The following is a 22,374-nucleotide window of genomic DNA, read 5'->3' as shown; positions in this document are numbered from 1 at the left end:
CAACATGTAACTCAGAGGGACAGATTGGGGGGGAGAGAAAGAAAACACATGTTGTTAGGTAGGCCTATGCCCTAAAAATGACAAGTATTAAATCTGTGTGGTGTATTCAGGCGGGATATTTTAGCATATCCACAATGGCAAAAGTCCTCGATAAGAAAGAAGAGGATCGAGCGAGGGAGATTGATAAAGGTGCAGGAATAAAGAACTGTTTTCGATGGGCTTGGTTAGAAAGAACACTGAATGTCGAGATCGACAAGCAGACCGTCACAACAAAGCTCGGTGATCACATGTGGAAAATAGACGTCCCAGGAAAAGTACTTTGCTCGTTGTGTTCGGACATGATAGATTACGCGAGTAGAGGGGTGAGGACTATCGAACTTCACATATACACCAAAAAAACACAAAGGGAGGTCGAAAATTATTTTGCCTGTTCAATGATTCATTATATTATCAGAGATGCCTACTAGTACGGATTGGCCGTATTTTGTACGGAAAAGTTACGTAAATACGATGTTGCGGCAAACAGTGTTATTCTGTACGGAATTATTATAAAGTCTTAAATTCCAGTGAGTTGTTTTTAAATGTCCAAGCGACTTTTTTTCAATCCATGCGCGATTCACGGCTATTTATTTTTACGACAACCGCACATGCTGTGTGTGACATGCGCAGATTCCGCACATTTGTTCGCGCTATTTTCGATACGGTAGAATGGCCGTGCATTACACCCAGTCAAAAGGGCAATGGATACGCGCACTGCAAACTGCGTAGAACTGACATTAACATCACTCATGGTGGTCACGATGACTGCAGGCGGCATGTCAACTACAAAAATAAAACATATGGAGTATGCTGAAATGGCGAGTCAGGCGGAAAGTAAATCTGGGGGTATCCAGCAGTTTTTTACGAAATCTGTGGATGAAAAGACACGGAACGTGACCCGTGCTGAAGCGGTGATGGTTGACCTGTGCTTGGAGTTGAACTTGCCAATTAGTGCCATGAAATGTGAGTTAAACTTATTCAGTTTCTTTTTACGTCTGATTTTTATTCACTGAAATATCGAACACTGGCTGGACTTCTTTAATTCAAAGTCTTTTCAGTGTTGCAAGTGGAAATGTACATGTAGTCTGATCAAAAACAGAATTTTATGATTAGTGCTGTTGGGATTGTGGCAAAAAATTGATCATTCCACTGTTTTAAATACAATTATAAATGCCATTTTATTCAGTGTCTCTTCTGAAGCATTATGCTGAAGTATTTATATATTGGGACATTAAGATAACAATGTCGGACTCTCTTTGGCATGAAATAAGAAATTTTTTTAAATTTTATTAGAATCCGTTAACAGGTAGAACATTTTGCCAGGCAATATAATATAATACTTTTGAGGAGTTACATTCAATACCAATGATTGGTAGTCAACCGTAATGTCTACAAACAGGGAACACTATTGTATTTATAAAAATGTGATATATTGTATGCTCGAGAAATTTGTTGAGTGGAAATTCAGTTGAGATGGCTGCTTGCGTTTTGTTTATTCAATTCACACAAAACAGTACTTTTTAATAATTTAAATGTTAAACATATTGGTATATACACCTCTTTATAATGGAAATGCGCATAAATTAATGTTACTGAAAGTCATTCCAAAATACTGAAAAATGTTTTCAAGAATACTGAAATTCAGAATTTGGGGTAGGCATCTCTGTATTATTTATAATGTATATCGCACGAATCAATCTCAAATACATGTCATATACAAGTGTGTATCTTTTATAAATGGGGTTAGCTTATCTAATGTAGCATGCTGGGGAGAATCATAGTATCGTATCTATATTTCTGATAAAATTTTAGGTATGATAGCATGTATAACTCTCCTACTTATTGCTCATTTCATAGGGGGACGGGGGGGAATTGCTGGCATGTGCCGTGCGGGAGCGTCTGCCCAAATTTTTTTCGGCCGAGATGAACTTGGTTTTAGATTTTTTAAAAATGTCCAATATGTAATGCCAATTGTACATGCCTGTTCTTTAACTCAAAATCACCATCTTGATCTTCAGATTGACCATATGGTATCTGTATTACATTACACAACATCCTGTCCAGATAAAACCTAGTTAGTACACACAACAGTTGAAAAGGAAGTGATAAGTGATGTTGAATGTTGCCTGCTTAATATGCAAAACCTCCTGCTACCATGATCACATCAGAAGAAAGCTTAAGAGAATTATATGATAGAACTTTTTTCTGGTTTGCACTTCATTGTAAAGGATTAGAGTATTCAAAGACATGAATAGCAAAAATGCAGAAATAGAATACTGTAGAGCTCGTTTATATTAAAAGGTGCATTTTTTTTTTTTTTTAAAAATCATCAAATGTGAATTGATTAAAAACAAGTCTCTTGTACCATAATCATTTTCACCTGGGAGTCCACCAAGAAGGGGAATTTATTTCCAAATACATTGCAACTTTTTGCTGATAAAATGAATGGTTTTGGGGTTAAAAAACAAAAAAGCCAAAAATCATTAGCTCCCGCCCCCTGGGCCCCCACCGGGGCTCTGCCCCAGGCCCCACTGGGTGCCTGTGGCCCCCAAACCCCGCCTTTTTTCAGACTTTTTTAATATTTTTCATTCTCATCCCTGTGATTATCGAGAAATAGGCGGAGCTTCTTGACCAATCAGTGCATGCGGTTTTCTATAATCACCTGCGTATTTCAGGGATGAAAGTCTTCCGGAAATATCCGGATATTTGACAAAACTCTTAAATCTCCGGTTTTCCGAATGGAGAAATTTATTTTTCGAATTTTTCGCGTTCCTGGACGCGGCCTAATACTTCGCATCGTCCTTGCATGGGCGCGGTCCTTAAATAGCCCAAACATAGTTCATTGATTAAAGACAGATGTTCTTTGTTAACGGCGCGCGTGCCGGAGCGCGCCTTCAGGTGCACGAGCTAAGGCGCGCAGGACTGACACCGTTCTGCGCAACACGATCGCACTAGAAAGCATGTTCAAGCTGCCAGTGTAGCTGCAGTCTTTTTAGTTGCGAATTACGAGTATTTTCTCTTGTGTTAATAATTCGCCATGTCAAAACAAGCAAAACTTTCCTCCTTCTTTCGACGTGAAGAGGTAAGCAATTTATTATATATTTTTTTCCATCAAAGTTGCGTTTTGTGGCTTCGAAGCTAAGTTTTAGTGCCGTTTCTAGAACACATCATCAAGAAAACATGGAAGAAGCAGCAATAATGGAAGAGCCGGTTTCTAAGCTGCCTAAAACTAGCAATGGTAATTTATTTTTTGTTACATAATGCACTCAGGCTGCCAGTCAGTGTGTGACACACCCTGAAAAATCCTCGCTACGCCCCTGATTTATATGACAAGTTTGGTTTTCATTGGTGTGTTTTAAATTTAGACAATACGAACTAATGTAAACAATTGGCTTCAACTCGCATAAATATGAATTGGAAATGTTTAGTTCACTTTAGCTTCTGCAAACGCACAACTCTACTAAAAGACTGATAAACGAGGCTCAACGTCCCCAACACTGAAACCTGAAAGCTTTAGAAACTCTAACAGACCTTTACTTTTTAACAGTACGGTTTTGGGATTTTGCTGAGTTTACCTTCAACTGTCTGATATTTTTCAAAGTAATGAAGTGTGTAGCAGGAAAATCACCGCGTTTTCTAAACGCACTCCTGAAAATTACTCATTAACTAGGGGAATTAAATTTGATCTTTTTGACATGTTAATCATTAGTGTACATGAAAGAAAAAGGCTTAAAAGTTATAACTTGTTTTAGTGAAAATAAGTACTAAAATGCAGGGTTTTGCGTGTTACGTTATTAAAATATTTTCAGGGGACGTTGCTCCCCCCCAAATATCTTCGTTTGACTTTCAAAAGTTCAGGGGTTTTTTCTTTGCTCCACTTTCATCTCTAGTATTTATATTAAATGATCTTTTTACATAGATCTTTTTTTTTGGGCGCGTCATTGGAACTAGGAGTATAAAATCGAACACTTGGTCCATTCCAGGACACCATAGGGGTGTTCACATGGTACATGTTTGCATCGATGCTGCATCGATGTATTTTGTTGCGATATATCTTACACCGGTGTAAATTTTGTGGAGCGTTCACACGTCACAACCCTGCTTACTAGAGAGAAGCGTGTTAGCACCGGTGCAGCCCCGCTTGCGTTCACACGACAGTTTTTGCGACAGTGCCATACGATAGTAATAATGCGGAAATGAAATATGCGCATGCGTGAAAATGTACTTCCTTTCCCCGGTTGTCATGGCATCACCAAGCGCCGGGAAAACAACGTGGATGAAGACACCAGTGTTGCCAGATACTGCTGACGTTTTCCAGCCCAAAATATGTTCAAATCCGCCAAAATGCGCTTAAAAACCGCCCAATCTGGCAACACTGGAAGACACACAGTTCTGTTGTTGATATTCGCCATTTTGGAAGCGCAAAATACCAGGATGCAAATTATGCAATGCCCGTATGTAATCAACTCTCGTCACGCGTAGCAAGCCTACCCCTGTAGCGTTCAGACGTCCCATTTTATATCGGTGCTGCCCCGCAAACTAGCATTTACTCCGGAGTAAATTTCTTAAACCACCTCCCGAGCAGGGTTAGATTTGCACTGGTTTAAGCAGCTTTCAGGGGCTACACCGCTATAACTTTGTACCGTGTGAACGCTCTACCGGGGCAGCCCCGGTGCTACACCGGAGTAAAAGTTGCCGTGTGAACACCCCTACTGATGCCCGTATGCCAGCCAAGTGAGGGATTTTTATTGCCTTTATACTAAAGTGTTAATCTTGTGTATGTTTGGCACGCTTATGAAGCATTGACTGCCTTCTACAACTTGATATAAGCGTGTTAAACTTGCATGCATCTTGAAATAAGCGTGTTAAACGGACTGTGCATATACCCCTCTCAGTCAAGTAACGTGACCTGAACAAATAAATCCTATTTTTTATTAATTTGGATCCTGTTCAGTGGAGGTGCTCGGTCTGAACGTGTTATGAAGAGAATTCACTTTTGCTCTGCCATGTGAACAACAAAAAATGTGTGTATGGGTGTATGTGGGCGTTTTCGTGTCTGTATGTGTAACTGTCTTTGTGAGCGTGTGTGTTGTGTATCTGGGATGCCGCTGGCTTAGAGATGAGCTTGCATTTAAAGAATGCAGCCGCACTGATCTAATCAACTCGAGCCTGCAGTAAGCAGTTTCCCTCTAAGCATCCAGCATCTGAGCAGCTCCCAGAGGACGTGTGTACACACACACACAGAATCTCGAGCCTTAATTACCTTACACTGCGAACAGCACTGTAGCTGAAAGAGCGTCATTCTGTCCACCGCAGTCTGATCCGCCGCTGATGATCCCGCGGCGTCAGAAAATCTGTGTTTTGCCTCCATGTGAAGCCTCACATTGCTTCATCTGTCACATCGACATCCTTCCCAGCATTCCTCCCTGCGGCTTCCAACTTCTCGCCGCTGAAACAGAAAAGGCTTCTCTGTTCCGAGAGCTGAACTGAAATGTTTTCACCCCGAGGCTTTCGAAAAGCGTTTTATATTTTGACATTCATGATGAATAACTGACATTACCGGACTTTCCGAGTTCTGCTAGTTTCCTCTTCGTTGTTTTTGGCGAGGTTAGAAATGGTCTGTTGCTTCCAAGATCCTTGTTTGGAAAGAATTAATCCGAATTAAATCTTAACAGTTTAAGCGGAGAAAGTGTCAGTGCGGCGACAGTGCATCTGTCATGCACACAACCAAGATTAGTGGAGAGAAAGGGCGATGATGGAGTGGATAGATAATGGCCTATGATTTTTTTTTTTTTTTTTTTTTAAATAAAAGGCGTATTGCAGATCCTGCACATTAGAAATGCGTGTGCACTACGGTGAACTTGTTTCCTGTGCAAAGACTGAAAATTTTGCCAAAAACGGTCAACCTTGCTGAGGTAAAGATGACCTACAGATTGACCAGACGTTGCTGAGAGGGATCCAGAAGATCGTCGAATCATTTGGAAATAAAAGCCATGTAGAATTGAGCTTTGGTAAACATTCAGTGTGTTGTCACACATTTTCATTACATCGTAGGATAGGATAGTGTCTAATCACAAAAAGGGATATATTTTTACTGAAATATTTGGTCCCCACATATGAAATGAACTTCTTCCATTTGTAAACCTGTACAACACCGATTCCAAAAAAGTTGGGACAAAGTACAAATTGTAAATAAAAACGGAATGCAATGATGTGGAAGTTTCAAAATTCCATATTTTATTCAGAATAGAACATAGATGACATATCAAATGTTTAAACTGAGAAAATGCATCATTTAAAGAGAAAAATTAAGTGATTTTAAATTTCATGACAACAACACATCTCAAAAAAGTTGGGACAAGGCCATGTTTACCACTGTGAGACATCCCCTTTTCTCTTTACAACAGTCTGTAAACGTCTGGGGACTGAGGAGACAAGTTGCTCAAGTTTAGGGATAGGAATGTTAACCCATTCTTGTCTAATGTAGGATTCTAGTTGCTCAACTGTCTTAGGTCTTTTTTGTCATATCTTCCGTTTTATGATGCGCCAAATGTTTTCTATGGGTGAAAGATCTGGACTGCAGGCTGGCCAGTTCAGTACCCGGACCCTTCTTCTACGCAGCCATGATGCTGTAATTGATGCAGTATGTGGTTTGGCATTGTCATGTTGGAAAATGCAAGGTCTTCCCTGAAAGAGACGTCGTCTGGATGGGAGCATATGTTGCTCTAGAACCTGGATATACCTTTCAGCATTGATGGTGTCTTTCCAGATGTGTAAGCTGCCCATGCCACACGCACTAATGCAACCCCATACCATCAGAGATGCAGGCTTCTGAACTGAGCGCTGATAACAACTTGGGTCGTCCTTCTCCTCTTTAGTCCGAATGACACGGTGTCCCTGATTTCCATAAAGAACTTCACATTTTGATTCGTCTGACCACAGAACAGTTTTCCACTTTGCCACAGTCCATTGTAAATGAGCCTTGGCCCAGAGAAGACGTCTGCGCTTCTGGATCATGTTTAGATACGGCTTCTTCTTTGAACTATAGAGTTTTAGCTGGCAACGGCGGATGGCACGGTGAATTGTGTTCACAGATAATGTTCTCTGGAAATATTCCTGAGCCCATTTTGTGATTTCCAATACAGAAGCATGCCTGTATGTGATGCAGTGCCGTCTAAGGGCCTCTGCATGCTCTTGCAACAAGGCTTTCGCAGATAGCTTTTCGCAGACAGTTGTAATTTATCGTTGAGCGGGGAGTAATAGGCGTGCGCGATGTTATTCACCACCACAACGCAAGGGGGCGCGAAGTCGCAAAATCGCTAGGAGTAGTTGGTGGGTGTGGTTAATGGAGTGTTTATCCTCCGGTTACTTATGACTAGAACTGGAGTCGTATAGATGTACGTACTTCCTCACTTCCTCGATCAACCGCTCTTCGTGCTGCTCCATCTTCGCTCGCGTTTTTAAAAATGGCGGTAGTGAAAGCAAACCAGTAGGGAAGCGGAAGTGCGTGTAGAGTGGACCAATCAGAGCCCTCTTGTCTGCGATGCCATCTGCGAGGACTGCGTTGTCAGCATAAATTGGCCTTAAGGGCCCGAAGATCACGGGCACCCAGTCAGGTTTTCCAGCCTTGACCCTTACGCACAGAGATTCTTCCAGATTCTCTGAATCTTTTGATGATATTATGCACTGTAGATGATGATATGTTCAAACTCTTTGCAATTTTACACTGTCGAACTCCTTTCTGATATTGCTCCACTAGTTGTCGGCGCAGAATTAGGGGGATTGGTGATCCTCTTCCCATCTTTACTTCTGAGAGCCGCTGCCACTCCAAGATGCTCTTTTTATACCCAGTCATGTTAATGGCCTATTGCCAATTGACCTAATGAGTTGCAATTTGGTCCTCCAGCTGTTCCTTTTTTGTACCTTTAACTTTTCCAGCCTCTTATTGCCCCTGTCCCAACTTTTTTGAGATGTGTTGCTGTCATGAAATTACAAATGAGCCAATATTTGGCATGAAATTTCAAAATGTCTCACTTTCGACATTTGATATGTTGCCTATGTTCTATTGTGAATACAATATCAGTTTTTGAGATTTGTAAATGATTGCATTCTGTTTTTATTTACAATTTGTACTTTGTCCCAACTTTTTTGGAATTGGGGTTGTAAATCTTGCCTGAATCTGAACACTTGTACTTCCTTACTAGTAATATGGCACGCAAAAAGGGTCATAATCCATAGGGTGTCCAAACCTGTCAGTAGGCAGGCCTTTCAGTTACATGAAACCTGCAACGGATAACATTGTAGGCGCCCAAATTAAGATCAAGCGCCCAAAATATTCTACCAAAAGTTTAAAAAAAAAAACGAAATGTTGATTAAATAAACTTGGCTGCATAAAACCCAATGTCTTGACTTTCTTCTTTAAAAACACCGAAATTAGCGAGAATTAGCATGCGTTTCTCGTAATTGACACGAAATCCGCACCATTCCCATGTTGTTCCGGGTTCGTCAAACTAGCCGTAAGCCTTGCGCAGAGCACGAATTCTCCAACAGCGATTGGCACGCCATGATTTCGTGGAGGAGCGAGACTCGCGTACCAATGACCAGAGCAGGATTTCCACATTAGGGAAATCTTCTTTCTTCTTTTATGGCGGTTGGCAGACAGCCTTTAGTATAGGTAATCGTATGGGGCCGAGTAAAATTTAAGGATTAATTTCATGGGTGATTTCGCGACTCGGGCAATTTCAAAACTTGGAAATCACAAGTGAAATTGATCCTTAATTTTACGAGGAACCATACGATTACTTGTTTATAATATATAGGGCCAAATTCATACTTCGGAAGCCATTCAAGTTCACATTTGTCATTCACGTTTTCTGAATCAATCAGGATGCAAGACTATCTTGCACGTTTGAATCAGTTTCTAAAGCATCTTTCATCATGGCATGGCGACACGACACAAGGATTTTGAAAGTGGTTTACAAAATTTTATGGAACTTCTTTACAAAAGCCATTTTGTTGACACAATTTGCTAATTTTTGTAACCGTAACCAAGCAACGAACTGGCCAATAGCATTTCAGAAATACGGCCCTGTGTTAAGGAAAAAAGCCCTCCTTGATTGACCAATCAGAATTGAGTAATTTGGCCCTATGTATTATAAGGTGCATTACTGCCACCTTCTGGACTGGAGTGTGAGCCAGAACGTTTACTTACCCTATTGTGCTAAATGCTCCCTAATAATTCCTGTATCATTTTAAAAACCTAAAAATAGCCCTGTATTCCACATTATCTGACCTCAACTGCAATATCTCTGATACCGAGCATCATGTGATTTTAAATCAGGTGAAAGACTGAGCTATTCAGGACACAACTGTGTGTATTTAAGGTACAGCTGATCTTGCATCTTAAATCCGCACAGTTGTGTAAGTGTGGGTGGAAGGAGTGACTTTGAGCTTGGGCCTCATGTTGATGATGGTCTTAGACACTGGCCTTTCATTTAAACGGAGATCTTTTACCCGACCACATGCTGTGAATTGCGCTGCCGATTCTTGTGACGTGACCGAAAAGCCTTTAGTGTCGCAGGTCTGCTGCAGGTTCGTCTCTTTGACGGCAACAGTGCAGAACTTGCTTTTTCATTCCCAGGCTCCTTTCCTCCAGGCTCTCCTCAGGCCCCGATACATCTTTTAAATCCTAACTATTCTCGTTATTTTTGTCATGTACATCAAGAGGGATTAATGCTGTAGACATTTTGCAATAAAGGTAAAAAATAACATTCATAGATTTCTTTATTTATTCATAACTTTGTAGCTAAAAAAGCAGCAGCAGGTTTAAACACGGAGCACTTTGCGCGTGCAGAAAATCCCAAATTACCCTGAATCACGATGGAAAAAGCCCAAATTCAGAAATGCATGATTTGTAGCCCAAATTATGGAATTGAAAGGCCTGGTAATAGAAGTCGAACGGTACCTGGATGATCCACATCTGTAGTGTGCAAACGTCCGACACTACACTGTCCCATAACTCAGCTGGACCCTGAATACAGAGATGCCTACTAGTACGGATTGGCCGTATTTTGTACGGAAAAGTTACGTAAATACGATGTCACGGCAAACAGTGTTATTCTGTACGGAATTATTATAAAGTCTTAAAAAATTCCAGTGAGTTGTTTTTAAATGTCCAAGCGACTTTTTCAATCCATGCACAATTCACGGCTAGGCTACTTATTTTTACGACAACCGCACATGCTGTGTGTGACATGCGCAGATTCCGCACATTTGTTCGCGCTATTTTCGATACGGTAGAATGGCCGTGCATTACACCCAGTCAAAAGGGCAATGAATACGCACACTGCAAACTGTGTAGAACTGACATTAACATCACTCATGGTGGTCGCGATGACTGCACGCGGCATGTCAACTCCAAAAAAAAAAAACATATGGAGTATGCTGAAATGGCGAGTCAGGCGGAAAGTAAATCTGGGGTATCCAGCAGTTTTTTACGAAATCTGTGGATGAAAAGACACGGAACGTGACACGTGCTGAAGCGGTGATGGTTGACCTGTGCTTGGAGTTGAACTTGCCGATTAGTGCCATGAAATGTGAGTTAAACTTATTCAGTTTCTTTTTACATGTCTGATTTTTATTCACGGAAATATCAAACACTGGCTGGACTTCTTTAATTCAAAGTCTTTTCAGTGTTGCAAGTGCAAATGTACATGTAGTATGATCAAAAACAGAATTTTATGATTAGTGCTGTTGGGATTGCGGCAAAAAATTGATCATTCCACTGTTTTAAATACAACCCTGATTCCAAAAAAGTTGGGACAAAGTACAAATTGTAAATAAAAACGGAATGCAATGATGTGGAAGTGTCAAAATTCCATATTTTATTCAGAATAGAACATAGATGACATATCAAATGTTTAAACTGAGAATATGTATCATTTAAAGAGAAAAATTAGGTGATTTTAAATTTCATGACAACAACACATCTCAAAAAAGTTGGGACAAGGCCATATTTACCACCGTGAGACATCCCCTTTTCTCTTTACAACAGTCTGTAAACGTCTGGGGACTGAGGAGACAAGTTGCTCAAGTTTAGGGATAGGAATGTTAACCCATTCTTGTCTAATGTAGGATTCTAGTTGCTCAACTGTCTTAGGTCTTTTTTGTCGTATCTTCCGTTTTATGATGCGCCAAATGTTTTCTATGGGTGAAAGATCTGGACTGCAGGCTGGCCAGTTCAGTACCCGGACCCTTCTTCTACGCAGCCATGATGCTGTAATTGATGCAGTATGTGGTTTGGCATTGTCATGTTGGAAAATGCAAGGTCTTTCCTGAAAGAGACGTCGTCTGGATGGGAGCATATGTTGCTCTAGAACCTGGATATACCTTTCAGCATTGATGGTGTCTTTCCAGATGTGTAAGCTGCCCATGCCACACGCACTAATGCAACCCCATACCATCAGAGATGCAGGCTTCTGAACTGAGCGCTGATAACAACTTGGGTCGTCCTTCTCCTCTTTAGTCCGAATGACACGGCGTCCCTGATTTCCATAAAGAACTTCAAATTTTGATTCGTCTGACCACAGAACAGTTTTCCACTTTGCCACAGTCCATTTTAAATGAGCCTTGGCCCAGAGAAGACGTCTGCGCTTCTGGATCATGTTTAGATACGGCTTCTTCTTTGAACTATAGAGTTTTAGCTGGCAACGGTGGATGGCACGGTGAGTTGTGTTCACAGATAATGTTCTCTGGAAATATTCCTGAGCCCATTTTGTGATTTCCAATACAGAAGCATGCCTGTATGTGATGCAGTGCCGTCTAAGGGCCCGAAGATCACGGGCACCCAGTCAGGTTTTCCAGCCTTGACCCTTACGCACAGAGATTCTTCCAGATTCTCTGAATCTTTTGATGATATTATGCACTGTAGATGATGATATGTTCAAACTCTTTGCAATTTTACACTGTCGAACTCCTTTCTGATATTGCTCCACTATTTGTCGGCGCAGAATTAGGGGGATTGGTGATCCTCTTCCCATCTTTACTTCTGACAGCCGCTGCCACTCCAAGATGCTCTTTTCATACCCAGTCATGTTAATGACCTATTGCCAATTGACCTAATGAGTTGCAATTTGGTCCTCCAGCTGTTCCTTTATTTTGTACCTTTAACTTTTCCAGCCTCTTATTGCCCCTGTCCCAACTTTTTTGAGATGTGTTGCTGTCATGAAATTTCAAATGAGCCAATATTTGGCATGAAATTTCAAAATGTCTCACTTTCAACATTTGATATGTTGTCTATGTTCTATTGTGAATACAATATCAGTTTTTGAGATTTGTAAATTATTGCATTCTGTTTTTATTTACAATTTGTACTTTGTCCCAACTTTTTTGGAATCGGGGTTGTACAATTATAAATGTCATTTTATCCAATGTCTCTTCTGAAGCATTATGCTGAAGTATTTATATATTGGGACATTAAGATAACAATGTCGGACTCTCTTTGGCATGAAATAAGAAATTTTTTTTAAATTTTATTAGAATCCGTTAACAGGTAGAACATTTTGCCAGGCAATATAATATAATACTTTTGAGGAGTTACATTCAATACCAATGACTGGTAGTCAACCGTAATGTCTGCAAACAGGGAACACTATTGTATTTATAAAAATGTGATCTATTGTATGCTCGAGAAATTTGTTGAGTGGAAATTCAGTTGAGATGGCTGCTCGCGTTTTGTTTATTCAATTCACACAAAACAGTACTTTTTAATAATTTAAATGTTAAACATATTGGTATATACACTTCTTTATAATGGAAATGCGCATAAATTAATGTTACTGAAAGTCATTCCAAAATACTGAAAAATGTTTTCAAGAATACTAAAATTCAAAATTTGGGGTAGGCATCTCTGTGAATAGAAGAAGAAAGCCATGAGGGGGGAAAAATAGAAAAGATGGTGGACGGAAGTGAAGTCAGTTGTTGGAGCATTCAAAGAGTGTCTCTGGCGGTGTATAAACTGAGGTATCGAACAGTTCAAACGTTTCTTCCATTGCAAAAATAATTTTTTCGTAGCATTCATGAGTATACGTCATCTGTAAACATTAGGGCTGTAACGATACACCCAACTCATGATTCGATTCGTATAGCGATTTTTGACCCACGATTCGATACGCCCACGATTTTTTTTAAATGTTTTTTTTAAAGTAGTAAATTTGACTTATTAACATTTACTTACTTACATTAACTATTTAATAACAAATAATTCAGACCACTGCAGAGAATGAGTAATATGTATGCAAAAATGAACAAATGTATATCCAAAGACTGTTTTATTTCTCAAAACAATACTGTTGAGCCGGAAGCTCTGTTTTTTTCGGTTCTGAAAGTCATTTTTCCAAATCGTGTAAATCCGTTAAGATTTTTTTTTGGGGGGTGGCTCTGTCACTGTCTCACTCTCATAGGGCCAATGATTTTCTGTGATCGCAGAAAACAGATGGAAATTACGGAATTTTTATGGTGAAACATTGCTCGCGTGTCAAAATGTAACTGCCGCAGAAGGCTTCCGCCCAAGCAGACATGCCTTCAGTGTTGCCAGATATTGCTAACGTTTTCCACCCCAAAATATGTTCAAAACCAGCCAAAAAGCACCTAAACCCGCCCAATCTGGCAACACTGCATGCCTTTCCGGTCAAGTGATTGTGATTGGCTTGTGGCACACCTAGCCAGCCAATGAGCTGCTTGTTTACAGATTCGCTCCCTGCGTCGCAACCAGAATGGCGACCGCTTAAAAGAAACGAATGCTCTGCCAGTGGCGAGTGTGGACGTTGTGTGACTCGCAGAAGATTGTCGCAGGTCGGCGAAAAAACGACTTACTAATAGATATAAAAAATAAGTAATTTAAGTAAGTTTAAAATGTAATTTAAATAAAAAGTAAAGTATTCATAAATTGAAGTTTGGAAGCGCCTCTGTTTTTGGGCTGAGGAGAAGTTTGAAAGGGTGTACCGCGATTCTGCCTTCTTGTATCACGATACGGATCGTGGCTCTGCGTATCGCGATTTCGATACGCATATCTTTACAGCCCTAGTAAACATGTGGGTCGGAGGATGGTGAAGACAGTGGAGTATGTCCACATTGTATCTTTAGCTACTACTCGCTGGCATACTCGTAGCGCTACATGCTACAGTAAAGGTCAGCTAGTAAGTAGGGACGTAACCAACACAGTGTTCGGACCCAGCCTTTCTCTTCCACGGCACTGTTGGTCATGCCGGTGTTTCTAAACGTCCACAATAACGCGAGCATCCATGTTAAATGTTTGTAATAGAACGTCTAACTGATCATCAGGACACGCCTACCAGCTCCGCGATGACGAATAAGTGTTTTGCGAGCTGTGTCGTAGTTATTTTCTGGATCCAGCACGTTGTTATGGTAACGCTGTCATGGGATTACCGCAGTAGCTAAGTGTCGTTTCTGACACTCTGCTCTCCCCATCTGTAGTGTGAGAGCGCTCTGCGCTCGGCTGGGCTCCGTTTAAAGGCTGATTGGAAGTGTGTGAGAGATGAGTGGCGAGCGCGGTGTTGGTCGTTGTAGCGACGTCACTTTCACAGAGTTAATTGCAGTGCAGTGAGAGTTTTATTGAACACGTTAAATAGCAAACAGGTTGTGTTCTCTTTCTCTAGCTGTATATCACACACTTCTTATCTCATTCAATCTTTTCTGTTCCTCTTTTTCCATGTCTGTCACTTTTTTTTTATCCTTTGTCCCCATCTGTCTGTGTTCCTGTCTTTTTCAGTCTGTATCTCTCCCTCTTTCCATCTGTCTGTTCGTCTCTGTTGTATGTTTCCCTCTATCCATTTCTCTCTTTTTGTCCATTTTTCTGACTACTTTCTCCTTTGCTCTCACTGTCTTTCTCTGGTGTTGTTTCTCTCTCTGTTTATCTCTTCCTCTTTCCATGTCCATCACTGTTTCTTTTGTCCCCTGTCCATCTGTCTGTTCCTCTGTCTTTTTCAGTCTCTCTTTCTGACTTCTTTCTCCTTTGCTTTTTCAGTCTCTCTTTCTGACTTCTTTCTCCTTTGCTCTCACTGTGTTTCTTTCTCTTTCAGTTTATCTCTTCCTCTTTCCATGTCTCACTGTTTCTTTTGTCCCCTGTCTGTTCCTCTCTTTTTCAGTCTCTCTCTCTGACTTCTTTCTCCTGTGCTCTCACTGTCTCTCTGGTGTTCTTTCTTTCTCTCTTTCAGTTTATCTCTTCCTCTTTCCATGTCTCACTGTTTCTTTTGTCCCCTGTCCATCTGTCTGTTCCTCTGTCTTTTTCTTTCTCTCTCTTTCTGACTTCTTTCTCCTTTGCTCTCACTGTGTCTCTTTCTCTGGTGTTGTTTCTTTCTCTCTTTCAGGGTATCTCTTCCTCTTTCCATGTCTCACTGTTTCTTTTGTCCCCTGTCTGTTCCTCTGTCTTTTTCAGTCTCTCTCTCTCTCTCTCTCTCTCTCTCTCTCTCTCTCTCTGACTTCTTTCTCCTGTGCTCTCACTGTCTCTCTGGTGTTCTTTCTCTCTTTCAGGGTATCTCTTCCTCTTTCCATGTCTCACTGTTTCTTTTGTCCCCTGTCTGTTCCTCTGTCTTTTTCAGTCTCTCTCTCTGACTTCTTTCTCCTGTGCTCTCACTGTCTCTCTGGTGTTCTTTCTTTCTCTCTTTCAGTTTATCTCTTCCTCTTTCCATGTCTATCACTGTTTCTTTTGTCCCCTGTCCATCTGTCTGTTCCTCTGTCTTTCTCTCTTTCTGACTTCTTTCTCCTTTGCTCTGTGTCTTTCTCTGCTGTTGTTTCTTTCTCTCTTTCAGTTTATCTCTTCCTTTTTCCATGTCTATCACTGTTTCTTTTGTCCCCTGTCCGTCCATCTGTCTTTTTCAGTCTCTCTCTTTCTGACTTTTCTCCTTTGCTCTCACTGTCTCTCTTTCAGTTTATCTCTTCCTCTTTCCATGTCTATCACTGTTTCTTTAGTCCCCTGTCCATCTGTCTGTTCCTCTGTCTTTTTCAGTCTCTCTTTCTCCTTTGCTCTCACTCTCTCTCTGTTGCGTCTTCTGTTTTTTTTTCTTTCTTTCAGTCTTTCTTCATTACTCTTGTCATTCTTTCCATCTCTCCTTGTACCTATCTCTTTCTCTTCCTCTTTCCCTGTCTATCACTGTTACTTTTGTCCCGTCTCTCTGTATTGTCTGTTTCACTCTCTATTTACTACTTTAGTCCGTTTTTTTTTTTTTTTTTTTTTTACTTCTCCCCTCTTTCGTCTTTGCGCTCTCTCTCTCTCCCTCTCTGAGCAGTATATAATGGGGGAGATGTAAATGTTGTGTAAGACTCTGAGGAATCAGGAACAGGCAGTCTAATCTAGGCTTTGCTGCAAACAATATTTCCACTGACGTTCCTGTTGGTAGTCGTGTTGTTTTGAATGTATTAGATTAAGGAGTGATTTATAGTAGACAGTATTACGTTACATTACATTACTTCCTGTTGACTTGGGCATCAGCTTTCGCGTAAGCCTGAAACCCGAATGCAAAACCTGACCGTCTGCTTCATCTCCACTGGTGTTTACTAACTACTTTTTTTTTTTTTAATCCATTTTCAATACAGTCAAACCTCGGGTCACGAACGTCCCTATTCACGAACAAATCGGGCTACGAACACCATTTCCGAACAAATTTTGCTTCGATGCGCGAACGCACAAACTGGCAGGCTTCTGCACCACGTGAGGCGTGTGGCAGCATCAGTTGTACTCAAGGTGGCGCGCTGTGAACATTGTTCGTCATTGCGTTGTGTTGTTACGATTTCTTTTTTGCATTAAATTAACCCTCATTGTGGCTCCCAAGAAAGTGAAAAGTGTTAGTGATAGTTATGTTAAGAAGCCTAAACGTATTACTATTGAAACGAAGAAGGAAATAATAGTTAAACATGAGCGTGGTGTTCGTGTTTCTGATCTCACCAAGCAACTATCAACCACAAAGGTAAAGTGTACTGTACAATTGTTTTATTACTGTATTTTTCTATAATTTAAGGTTATCTTTAATTCCTTTCTGTATTTTTTCCACACAAACCCGTAAAAAGTTACAAAAAACCTGTTTCTGTGGCTGCTGAACGGATTAATTGGATTTACATTAATTTAAACGGGAAAAATTCACTCGGTTTGCGAACGGAGTCAAAGAATGAATGAATGAAGTTCGTAACCCGAGGTACTACTGTATTTGTTTATTCATAAGTTCTAAAACTAGTCACTTTCTGGCCAAGTATGCTGCATTTTATTTGACACTTGGCCTTAAACGTGTGTGGGGGGTTTTGTGTATGGGGGTCACATGACAGCGTTCTGTCAGGATTTATTGATTTGATGCAGAACAGGATTTTTTGTTTGTTGAGACTGAGAGCTTCCTTGTATTCTGCATCTCTCGCTCGCTCTCTTTCATGTATATACTCCAGATTACTTGTATTGTCGTTCCTCCTTTTGACATTTTTACAGAGCACATTTTACTGTGCTTTTATTGTCCTAATTAATCATGAGCTACATCCAGGTCGCTGTCATGGCAACATGCGCTTGGCTTCCGTCACACACAATCACACCGTTTTGAATGCTGGCATCGGAGCACGAGTAAATGACCACGGTATTGGACTGATTTACTTGATTTCAGTATTATGAATACTGGACAGTAATCAAAACTCTGGACACTGAATAGAGTTTAGCTTGAAGTGCTCCTCCTCCTTTAGGTTTGTGAAAATGTAGAACAGAAGACTGTAATCAACTCCTCTTGACATGGAACATTTTGTATTTATTGATCTGATGAAGACCAATACCCTGTCCACACTAGGGATTTTGTACCGATACGAAACTACTTTCGTACTGCAACACCTGTCCACACTAGCAACTATACCGGTACTGTAGCGGTATAACTGTATCGGTACGAAACCCACAAATGTATGGGTTTCGTACCGGTACAGTATCGGTACTATAGCGCTTGGCTGTAGTGTGGACCGATGAAGTAGCTCTGTATCGATACAAATATAATGCGCATGCGCAATGAACCATTCCTACGTCTTCCGGGTTATTCATACAATACAATACAATACACACGCGCTTTCCAGCTGTAAATAAAATGTCAAAATGGCTCAAAATGACCGTGGAGCTACATGGAGCGGAGAAAGGGGGAGAAAGGGAGGGGAAGAGAAGGAAAGGGGGAGAAAGGGAGGGGAAGAGAAGGAAAGGGGGAGAAAGGGAGGGGAAGAGGAGGAAAGGGGGAGAAAGGGAGGGGAAGAGGAGGAAAGGGGGAGAAAGGGAGGGGAAGAGGAGGAAAGGGGGAGAAAGGGAGGGGAAGAGGAGGAAAGGGAGGGGAAGAGGAGGAAAGGGGGAGAAAGGGAGGGGAAGAGGAGGAAAGGGGGAGAAAGGGAGGGGAAGAGGAGGAAAGGGGGAGAAAGGGAGGGGAAGAGGAGGAAAGGGGGAGAAAGGGAGGGGAAGAGGAGGAAAGGGGGAGAAAGGGAGGGGAAGAGGAGGAAAGGGGGAGAAAGGGAGGGGAAGAGGAGGAAAGGGGGAGAAAGGGAGGGGAAGAGGAGGAAAGGGGGAGAAAGGGAGGGGAAGAGGAGGAAAGGGGGAGAAAGGGAGGGGAAGAGGAGGAAAGGGGGAGAAAGGGAGGGGAAGAGGAGGAAAGGGGGAGAAAGGGAGGGGAAGAGGAGGAAAGGGAGGGGAAGAGGAGGAAAGGGAGGGGAAGAGGAGGAAAGGGAGGGGAAGAGGAGGAAAGGGAGGGGAAGAGGAGGAAAGGGAGGGGAAGAGGAGGAAAGGGGGAGAAAGGGAGGGGAAGAGGAGGAAAGGGAGGGGAAGAGGAGGAAAGGGGGAGAAAGGGAGGGGAAGAGGAGGAAAGGGAGGGGAAGAGGAGGAAAGGGGGAGAAAGGGAGGGGAAGAGGAGGAAAGGGGGAGAAAGGGAGGGGAAGAGGAGGAAAGGGGGAGAAAGGGAGGGGAAGAGGAGGAAAGGGGGAGAAAGGGAGGGGAAGAGGAGGAAAGGGGGAGAAAGGGAGGGGAAGAGGAGGAAAGGAGGGGGAGAAAGGGAGGGGAAGAGGAGGAAAGGAGGGGAAGAGGAGGAAAGGGGAGAAAGGGAGGGGAAGAGGAGGAAAGGGGGAGAAAGGGAGGGGAAGAGGAGGAAAGGGGGAGAAAGGGAGGGGAAGAGAAGGAAAGGGGGAGAAAGGGAGGGGAAGAGAAGGAAAGGGGGAGAAAGGGAGGGGAAGAGGAGGAAAGGGGGAGAAAGGGAGGGGAAGAGGAGGAAAGGGGGAGAAAGGGAGGGGAAGAGGAGGAAAGGGGGAGAAAGGGAGGGGAAGAGGAGGAAAGGGGGAGAAAGGGAGGGGAAGAGGAGGAAAGGGGGAGAAAGGGAGGGGAAGAGAAGGAAAGGGGGGAGGAAGGGAGGGGAAGAGAAGGAAAGGGGGGAAGGGGGGAGAAAGGGAGGGGGGGAGGAAGGGAGGGGACGAGAAGGAAAGGGGGAGAAAGGGAGGGGAAGAGAAGGAAAGGGGGAGAAAGAGAAGGAAGGGGAAGAGAAGGAAAGAGGGAGAAAGGGAGGGGGGGAGAAAGGGAGATTCGTTTTCTTTGTTTCTTTCTCAACTGCCTCGTGCGTTTTATACAATTCGACTGAATAAATGACCACCAGAAATACAGACTGTGCTGTACACTGACAACAAAAAGCACACACACGTTGTTTCATCCGCCATATTCTCGGAAGGAAGTTACTCGGTAACCACGGAAACATTTCGCGCATGCGCATTTCAACTACCGTGAAAGAAAACCGCAAACATTTCTCGCTAGTGTGGACAGATGCACTAAACTGTACCGGTATACTTTGTATCGATACAGTTATACCACTTTCGTACCGGTATAAGTGTGAACACAACACAAGTTTGATATATTTGACCATTTTTCTGAAATTTGTTGACTTTTTTTTTTTTTTTCCCCTCCTTCACTGTAGATGGTTCCACGGTAAGATTACGCGGGACCAGGCCGAGCGGTTGCTCTACCCTCCGGAGACGGGGCTCTTCCTGGTGCGCGAGAGCACCAACTACCCCGGCGACTATACGCTGTGTGTGAGCTGCGAGGGGAAGGTGGAGCACTATCGCATCATCTACCACAACGGCAAGCTCTCCATCGATGAGGAGGAGTACTTTGAGAACCTCATGCAGCTGGTGGAGGTGAGGAACCTGCCGTCTCAAATTTCAGTGCAGGATGAGAACAGAAACCGACGGTTTTGAGTGTTAATATCAGGGTGAACACGGTAAGAAGTCTCAGGTCGAGTTTGTGGCCTTAGCTTGATGATGATGATGGCTCGGTCACTCGGTGTCTGAGACGTTTCAGATTTGTTTTTTGTGGGAATGTCCACTACGTAGCATTTGAGCTGATACAAACCTCAAAGGTTTTTGAGATGTAGTCTAATGATGTCCTCGAACAGGTTTCTGTAAAATATCCAATCAAGTTAGCTTAGCCATCTGGCTTGCATTCACAGAAATGTGGTTTGGGGTCTTTTTTTTTTTTAAAAAGGTTATGACTTAAAAATCCTCAGAAAACCTGTCAGGTTAGCTGCCTGCTAGCTGACTCATGATAGCAGGTAATTCATATTCAGGACACAACTTAAAAATCCTGTCAGAAATCCTGTGAGCTTGACAATTTAAAGCAACCCTGTCAGGTTAGCTGTCTGCTAGCTGGCTAATTAAGGTAGGTAATCCGTATTAGCTAGCTGGCTAACTTTGGCAATAAAGAACATGAACATTCATGACGAGGATACGATTTAAAAATCCTGTGTGAGCTAGCTGGCTAGCATTAGCAGTAATTTGTGTTCATAAAGAGGGTATGACTAAAAATCCTGTCAGGTTCGCTCACGTTATCTACCTGGCTAACGTTAGCTATAAGTAACGTGAACATTCATGACTAGGATATGACTTAAATCCTGTGTGAGCTAGCTGGCTAACATTCGCAGTAATTCGTGTTCCTAAAGAGGGTATGACTTTTTTATTTAAAAAAAAAAAAATCCTGTCAGGTTCACTTGCATTATCTAGCTGGCTAACTTTAGCAGTTAGTTAGCTAGCTGGGTAAAGTTACTAGTCAGTCCATGTTAGATAGCTGGTTAATGATATCAGTGTATATATTGTAAGCATTTATTAAAAGGGTTTGACAATTTAAAGCAATCCTGTCAGGTTAGCTGTCTGCTAGCTGGCTAAGGTAGGTAGGTAATCCATATTAGCTAGCTGGCCTAACGTTGGCAATAAAGAACATAAACGTTCATGATGAGGATACGACTTAAAAATCCTGTCAGAAATCCTGTGTGAGCTAGCTGGCTAGCATTAGCAGTAATTTGCGTTCATAAAGAGGGTATGACTAAAAATCCTGTCAGGTTCGCTCACGTTATCTACCTGGCTAACGTTAGCAATAAGTAACATGAACGTTCATGACTAGGATGACCGAAATCTTGTGTGAGCTAGCTGGCTAACATTCGCAGTAATTCGTGTTCCTAAAGAGGGTATGACTTTTTTTTTTTTTTTTTTAATATTTATTAAATCCTGTCAAGTTCACTTGCATTATCTAGCTGGCTAACTTTAGCAGTTACCGTATTTCCCGGACTATACGTCGCTCCGGAGTTTAAGTCGCATCAGCCAAAAAATGCATTATGAAGACGAAAAAAACATATAGTCCTGTGCGACGTATATAAGTCGCACTTTTTTGAAGGGTTATTCTATCCATAGAATCTGTGATTGTATCTGATAAGCGGCGCGTGGTTACTGCGCTACTGCATTGTTTATTTAATAAACGAACAGCTGAGCAGTGATAACGTGCCCTTTGCCCTGTAAGTAGCCTAGTCTGATTATTTTAAATACCTACTACTATCTTTAATACTATCACTATCGTTATTACTAATAGCCTATATTATTATTATAAATAATATTAGTAGCCTATTACTGATGCATTAATCAGTTTGCTTTTAGATTATTTTTACCGGTAGGGCTTATTATCGCCCCATGGCTCTTTCATCTGTGTTATTAAAGCTGTAGTCATCATCGAGGAGAGTCATTCTTCATTTTTGTTGAATTTTATTTCATTAAATCAGAGGTCAAGTAGGCTATAGGTATATCATCTCCAAAGACAACCGTCTAGTGAAAAAACAACAACCGCTTTTAAATACCCTACTTAAATCCTTAAAAAGAGTAATTTAACTCATGTCTTGTGTGATCTGATCTCCAATGGTGAAATAAACCGGTTGTGATATGAGTAGTCTGTTATTTTAGAAGATAAATTTAATATATAATTTAATATATAGCCTAATAAAAATATTTTATAACATATCACGA

General features: G+C 41.7%; 1 protein-coding gene across 1 annotated transcript in view; it reads left to right on the top strand.

Annotated features, from left to right (window-relative positions):
- Positions 1 to 22,374, top strand: part of LOC132888140 (tyrosine-protein kinase CSK) — a 121,370-nt gene that overhangs the window by 81,825 nt on the left and 17,171 nt on the right. Inside the window, exon 5 of the mRNA XM_060924163.1 lies at positions 20,007 to 20,226. Within this exon, the coding sequence (XP_060780146.1) occupies positions 20,007 to 20,226 (220 nt within the window). The remainder of the gene's footprint in view (positions 1 to 20,006; positions 20,227 to 22,374) is intronic.

The sequence above is a fragment of the Neoarius graeffei genome, chromosome 6 (assembly GCF_027579695.1).
Source record: "Neoarius graeffei isolate fNeoGra1 chromosome 6, fNeoGra1.pri, whole genome shotgun sequence".
Taxonomy (NCBI): Eukaryota; Metazoa; Chordata; class Actinopteri; order Siluriformes; family Ariidae; genus Neoarius; species Neoarius graeffei.
This window is presented reverse-complemented; position numbering and strand designations above follow the sequence as displayed.